This window comes from Rutidosis leptorrhynchoides, chromosome 2, assembly GCF_046630445.1.
Source record: "Rutidosis leptorrhynchoides isolate AG116_Rl617_1_P2 chromosome 2, CSIRO_AGI_Rlap_v1, whole genome shotgun sequence".
Classification (NCBI taxonomy): Eukaryota; Viridiplantae; Streptophyta; class Magnoliopsida; order Asterales; family Asteraceae; genus Rutidosis; species Rutidosis leptorrhynchoides.
The window spans coordinates 439,601,096-439,608,604 of record NC_092334.1 but is presented as its reverse complement, the minus strand read 5'-3'; the positions used below and the strand labels follow the sequence as shown (position 1 = coordinate 439,608,604).

The 7,509-nt window shown below is 34.5% G+C and overlaps 1 protein-coding gene across 1 annotated transcript; it reads left to right on the top strand.

The window, feature by feature from the left end:
* The first annotated feature begins 477 nt into the window (after positions 1 to 477).
* Positions 478 to 3,894, top strand: LOC139892434 (ent-kaurenoic acid oxidase 1-like). The gene is made up of 8 exons (XM_071875521.1): positions 478 to 719; positions 849 to 1,323; positions 2,759 to 3,010; positions 3,096 to 3,179; positions 3,250 to 3,328; positions 3,393 to 3,499; positions 3,582 to 3,700; positions 3,804 to 3,894. The coding sequence occupies exons 1-8, from the start codon at positions 478 to 480 to the stop codon at positions 3,892 to 3,894; spliced, it is 1,449 nt and encodes a 482-aa protein (XP_071731622.1).
* Positions 3,895 to 7,509: the final 3,615 nt, after the last annotated feature.

Here is a 7,509-nt window from a genome sequence, read left to right as displayed (position 1 = left end):
ATATATGAATAATTGTGACATGTGAAAATTACACTTGATTTAATATGCAATATTTAAGGAGCTAATGACATGTAAGCTAATGGAATCTCTATTTTATATATATAGATAGATATATGTTATTTCAAATGTTATTTTAAATAGTCAATGGTGATTAGGAAGAAACAATGAAAGCTCCACTAAAGTATATTAACAATCCTAGGTTTATTTGATAGTAACAAAGATCATGTAAAATATTGATATATGGATAGGAAGAGATACAATATTCCTCTGTATTACAAAGTCTAGGATATTTTATCTAAAAGATTATTTATGGGCAAGTCTAATTACTTGAGTTTAGTGAGCATCTAATTTATAACCTTGTCTTCAAGTGTTGTTCGAATATACATGTTAATTAGCTACGGTATCTTTTTTAAATGCTTATAAATACATGAAATTTCATTTAAGCTGAATAGAACATAACCTTGTACCAAGTTAAAAATGGTAGTATTGTTATGGTTCACGGCGGTATTCGGGGCCGTCCCACTCGTAGCCTGTCTGTTGTGGTGGTGGAATGACATATGGTATGGTCTTGTTATGGCAACTCGAAGGTTAACCAAAGGCGGCACAAAGCTGCCGCCAGGCCATATGGGCCTTCCAATTTTTGGTGAAACGTTCACTTTTTTTTGGTACTTCAAATTCCTACGGCGTCCAGAAGATTACATCAACTTTAAACGTCACAAGTAACTATATTTTGCTTTTTTTTTATTTTTTATTTTTTTTTTATTTTTACCATTTCACTATTTGTGTGTCTTTCTTATGCAGATGTCATGCTAATCTTCTATGTATTTGACGGTTTTTTACATAAATAGGTACGGTGATGGGATAGGGATGTATAAGACACACTTATTCGGTAAACCATCGGTTATCATGTGTACACCAGCGGCAACTAAATATGTGTTTCGAGCCGATGAAAGCTTCAAACTGGAATTTCCTAATGTCGAGATTTTAGGTAACAATTCGATACTTTCGGTTCATGGAAAAGCACATATGAGGATGAAAAGCTTCATATCTAGAAGTGCGAACCAACCAGATGCACTTCGTAGGATCGCACAAGCCATTCAACCACGTATAATCTCAGCCCTCGAGTCTTGGGCCCAACGTGGTAATATTAATTCATACAATCAAGTGAAGAAGGTTACACTAGAGAATATTGGTATGTACTTTGCGAGTATCGAGTCAGGAGCGACCCTTGATAGAATCGCTGGATATTATGCTACATTGGTTAAGGGTCTTAGATCGTACCCCTTGAATGTACCCGGAACAACATATTACGGTGCATTGCAGGTATTTACTTCTCGTTAACTGTATAGCTGCAAATAACTGTATGTCACTTATCAATATTAGTACTTCACATATTTATATTAGTACTTCATTCGTAGACCTAAAACGCTAACATAATATTTTATCTGTCTAAAAAAAGTCCACATTACTATTTATATCTGTCTCAAAATAAATGTCTTTTTACTCAAAATAATACTAAAAAAAGACACTAATGTTCCATTTCTACCATTTTATATATGGAAGTCTAGAAAAAAACTTTTACTAACGATTTCGCCGCTTCTTACTTTGTTTTAGAAATTAATTAATTACACTCACTTTTTGAATGAGCGGTGAAGTAGAGATTTCACTAAACTATCATAAATTGAAGAAGTTCTGTTGGTAGACATTTAATCTGGGACGGAAGGAGTAAGTTACCAACAAAATGTGTGCAATAAATTCAATGGGTTTGATTTTTTCATTTTTAATATCAATAACAAATAACGGGTTTGATATTTTTTATTAGATCCTTGGTCACTGGTTGAGCCTAAATTATATAATGTCTCTTAGTAATGATTAGTTTAGTCCTAACAAGCCTTGATAACCCACAAGACAACAAACGAATATACTAAGTGAACATGAAGATATCAGCAAGAACGTAAAAAACAAGAGAATATAACGTGATTATATGTAATCAGTGTGATTACTTTAATCCACGACCAACCAAAGAGTATTCTTTATTAACTTCGTAGGTATTATTTTGAGGTTACATATGAGGGTATTTATAGCATAAAACGAGTTACAATCGTGACACAAAAATGAATCCTAAACCAAATGAAATTCTAGGCGACCAAATTTTGCGATCACCACTCATTTTTCGCAGTCGCGAGATAAGCAAAAACAGCAACTTGACTTTGCCTAAATCTCGCGGGCACCATACCTAGCTCACGGTCGCGAAAAGCCCAGGCTGCCGGGAATCTTCATTTTAAGTTTTCACTCGACTTCGCACCCCAATAATCTCCCACTCAAAGGAGATGTTAAACAACACCTATCTTTAACTCGACTTCATCCCACAACAATAACCACACCCGCTAATTACAACTCCTTTTGATACCGTTAGATGAGACACCCGAATCACGCCGCATTTCACTTGTTAACCCACAAGCAAGTGACATCTTTCGACACCAAAAATTCCGTTGAGCTATAATCCGATCTATGCTACTAGCTTGGGACCAAGAACCTCTCTTCGAATACGGCACCTATCTTCTTAGTTTAGGAGATAACTTGTCGTGTGAGCCCCCGACCCGACCCAATAGCACCCATTGCCCAAGCAATCCATCCGTACACAATATCATCCACCCGATTTAACTTCCAATAGAAAAAACACATGGAGATTACTGATTAAGACCTTGCACGAGAACACAATCGCCTCTTGTAATCCTCAATTATATTTTTTTGACAGTGTCGTAAAATGATCATTGCGATATTCAAGGAAGAGTTAAAGAAAAGGAAGATGGAAACTAATCGTCCGATCAATGATGTACTGGACGAATTGATGAATTTGAAGGATGAAGATGGGAGTCGATTAACTGACATAGAAGTTCTTGATACCATTATTGGCATTCTCCTTGCTAGCTTTGAAACAACATCTCTAACAACAACCTGGGCAATCTACTATCTTGCTAAATACCCAAAGGTTCTACAAAAGCTTCGGGTAAGCTTTAAACTAGCAAACTTTATACGCGTTCATGGTTTTGAATCCCTATTCGATCTCATCTTAATCCATGCTAACATGATAGGACGAGAACATGACTCTCAAAAATGAAAAACAAGGGCAACTTGTTACAAGTGAAGAGATTCTAAAATTGAAGTACACAACCAAGGTACTAAATTTATATTCATTTTGGAAGCACTGGTAGCTTATGATCTAACTAATCTTAATTATTCTAACAGGTTGTTGACGAAACAATCAGAATGGCGAATGTTGCCGGTTATGTATTTCGCAGAGCAACAAAAGACGTTACTTATGAAGGTAAACATATATTCTTAGTTTATTTTACTGTGTTTGTTTCTAAAAGGGCTACTATTTCATGTAGGGTACACCATACCAAAAGGGTGGAATGTGATTCTATGGCTTAGGTATCTTCACACAGATGCAACAAATTTTGATGATCCAATGTGTTTCAACCCTGATAGATGGGATGTAAGTTAGATACCAAAAAATCTTAATTTTTATATTAATTGTTCCTCACATTTCTTCAAAACTAAAATTATTGTGCTTGAAGGCGCCTATGGCACCTAGAACCTTGCAAGTGTTTGGTGGCGGATCAAGATTTTGTGCAGGAAACATGCTTGCTCGTTTACAAATCGCCTTGTTTCTCCATTATTTGTCTACTGGGTACAAGTACGTAATTATCATTCAAGATTTCAAAGTTGTATATAATTTGAAGATGCTTCTATATTTAAAAAATAACTTAAATTTCTTTGAACTATGTAATGGATTTCAGATGGAAATTGGTTAATCCAGACGCAAAAATAAATTATCTCCCACATCCTAAACCAGAAGATGGGGTTAAGATCACCATCGAAAAACTGTGAAGTTCCCAACCTTTTATGATGTCGTTAACTTGATTACAAATATATCCATGGTTGGTTGTAGAAGAACAACAATGTAACATTATCTTTTGTGGCAGAGCAGCTCTGGATAATTTGTCCAACCCAAGAATAGCTTGGATTAGTCATTAGCTATAGTACTTAAAGTTCTTTGTAATGTTGTAAAGTTTGTTTAAGTGATCAATAAGTTTACATATGGACGAACTGAATTGAGCTATGATTGTGTTGTGGTGAAAACTAAAGTGTCACATCGGATATAGGAAGAAACAAATGTATGCATATAAGTCTAGGGTTTTGTATAATAAACTGAATTGATCTTGAATCATGTGAAACATTTTTACAATTAAGTACATCGACCATATGAAGTCTCAGGTTACACGAAATCTTAACTAGGATAAGACCAGACTTCAGTTCAGTTCGTTTTCGTGCAAGAAAAAATCGAATCATAAAATTAGAGTGTTTATATTTTTCTGTGTTTTTGAATGAAAGCAAATATGTCAAATTCATAATTCGAATTTTTTGTAATTTGGTAGTAGATAACGAAAGGGTACAACTCTTAGTTTTTGTAGGAAAACTTGTTACACGAAATATTAGCTGCCACTTGGACGACTCCGCAAGGGGTGCCGCCCCTTGAACCCCGTGAGAAGAAAGAGAGGGGGGGGGGGGGGGGGGCGCCGCCTTTGACCCCGCTAATTTTGCAACAGTGTCTAGTCAATTCTTACGAACGTGCATTCCGCAATTTCTAAACCCGTTATTAAGTTTAACCATATAACTCTCATTTCCATTTTAAGTAAGTTACAGTTACTCGAAATGATTGTTAGAAGAAATTAAAATCACCCACACAAACTGCAAAATTTGAATGTAACATTCAGTAATTGCATTTACACCATAAATTTTTAGCCGGATTTGGATATGCGTAAGATTTGAGAGTTTATATATGAATTTTATTATGCGAACATCTATCTATCTATAAATTAAAATGGGACGCACATTATATTTGTACCATAAACGTGTTAAGCCTGGTAAATTTAAATCTTCATTTGTCAATTGTCGAAAGTATAAGATCCTCCCCTATATTCGGATGCATACTACTTTTTCAATCCATGAAAAAAGTTTCAAGAAGGGGGGGGGGGGGGGGGGGGGGGGGGGGGGGGGGGGGGGGTTAGGTATTTGTTCATTTTGAAAGTTTGTACCTAAATGAATTGTTGGACACTTGAACTTGAATACGGTAGGCCCCGAAATAACTTGTGTTTAAGATGCAACATTCACCCCAACTTAAGCAAATGTCAAGTTTGAAATACTCCGGCCCAACAAAAGCCCACACCAAAGAAACTGCAAATTCTGCATCCTCTATTCTCTTATATTCGTATTTCTTTAACAACTATGAAGGGGAAACCGAGTCAGTCACTCCCGGTGATTGAATTTTTTATTGTATTTGTAAGTTCGACGTTTTTCACTCATTTTTAAATTTTGATTATTTTTTAACATTTTGACACAGTCAAATAAATTTCTTACGCTGCATTCTCGATTTTTTTTCTAAGATGAAATGGAAAGGAGTTAAGTGGATAAAAAAACAATAAGCATTCTCGCATTTTTGTTTTAAGTGGAAAGGAAATGAGAAGAGTGGATTAGAAAGGAGATTAGATAATGTTTTTGTTAACAACACTTTCCGCCTATATTTGGGCAGATTGGAAGGGAAACCTACATGTTGATTTTAAAATTATACTCCATCCGTCCCAAATCTATTGTCCCTAGACAACAAACACACAGTTTAAGAAAAAGTGACTGTCACATATATTTTTTTTTGTTAACTTTCTAGTTTTACCTCTTACTTTTTACCTATCTTTTTGTCTTACATGTAAAAAGTAGGAGCATAAAGAACTTTATCACATTATTCTTATCCATTTATGGAAGTGGACAATTAATTTTGACATTCAAAAATAGAATACTGAACAATAGAAATGAGACGGATGGAGTATTTAATCATCATCCTATTATCTGATAATAAACATTATTATTATTATTGAACGCTATATAAAATAATGAAAAAAAAAATAAACTCTTTTTTCTCTACTTTTATCCTGTGTTCAAAAATAATAATATGTATAAAACTAACAACTACATACTAGTAAATGTTATATATTGATCATATAAGTTATTTTTAAATCATTTTGTTCAAATCTTACAAATGATATAATTGTAAAAATGTTAATTTTCCTTATATTTCTTTCATTTCTATTACTATCATTTCAACTCGAATTATTTTACCTTACATTATTTCCATTATTATTCTCTCTTCTTCTTTCCATCTCATTTTTTTCAACTTAAAAAAAAACTTGAAAACACAGCATTAATTCTTAGATCCAACACTTTATCTTTTACAATCTTCCACAATGCCCCTAGGAGTAGAGATTTTCGAGCATAGGCAAAATAGACATCGCCTAGGGCCCAAAAATTTAGAAGGGCTCAAAATTTTGAATATGTAAAAATTTTCTCAATATATTTAATTAAATCAAAAAAAATTATCATTAAAGTTAAAATACCTTATTTTCAATAGTTAAATACAATTTAAGTAAATAAGTAAATAAATTTATTATTTTTTATGCGTAATAAAAAAATTTAACGTATATGTGAGCCCATTTTTATTTTCGTCTACGGCCATTAAATTGTTGAGACGGCCCTGCTAGGAGGTCTTTAGAGGCGTTCAGCCTAAGATATTGTGAGGCGGTCAACATAAATTATGAGTTGTGATGGTTTAAAAATGGACTTGAACCAAGTCCCACACATAATTAATTAATTTTTGTTTGTTTGTTAGCTCTTAAAATTAAATGAATAAAATAAAAAGGTATTTTGCTAATAAAAAGTTATATTAAAATAAATTTTGGGGCGGGTGAAGCTGCAAAATGGCTAGGGTTAAATAGTTTGATGTTCTCTCTCCTTATGAGGTCGGGAGTTTAAAAATTGGGTCATTACTAGAATTTTTTTTTTATCTTTAATTGCGAAATGGTGGTGACGTTTCAAGTCGGAGTCCGGCTCCTTTTGGGCTAAAATAATTGCCTCCATCCACAGGCCCAATGGGCTGACTGATTCTTCGGATACGGTTAGGCCAAAGAGTAGGGGTGGAGTCTAGACTAACATTGTACGTGCAGGTTGGGATCTTGGCAGGTACATTAGCAACTTTCGAAACTCCTTCATCCGAGCTATTGGCGATGGAGCAACAACAACATTCTGGAAAGCTTCCTGGTTGATTGATGTGCCGCTAATGCAGAAATTCCCGAGACTATATCATCTTGAAAGTAATAAAATTGTTGTAGTACGTGAAAGAATTACATGGCCAAACAAAGGGCATCCTACTGTTATGTGGGAATGGTGTCGAAGTCCAAGCAGCAAAACAAATGACGATCTGATCGAGCTGTTAAACCTTCTGTTTTCGTTCGATAAGTCAAGCAGGGAAGCAGACGGACGGGTATAGAAATTAGCAGGTAACGGGTCTTTCAATACTAGAACACTTTCGAGCTTAATTGATGAAAATTACTTAGGTGGCGGTCATAATCATAACGAAACAATAAGAAACAACTTGGTACCGCTCAAGGTTGAAGT

Coding starts and splice junctions, on each gene's coding strand:
- LOC139892434 (XM_071875521.1), top strand. CDS start 478: ATGGTAGTATTGTTATGGTTCACGGCGGTATTCGGGGCCGTCCCACTC. Junction 3,011..3,095: donor AGGTTCTACAAAAGCTTCGG/GTAAGCTTTAAA, acceptor CTAACATGATAG/GACGAGAACATGACTCTCAA. Junction 3,500..3,581: donor TCAACCCTGATAGATGGGAT/GTAAGTTAGATA, acceptor TTGTGCTTGAAG/GCGCCTATGGCACCTAGAAC.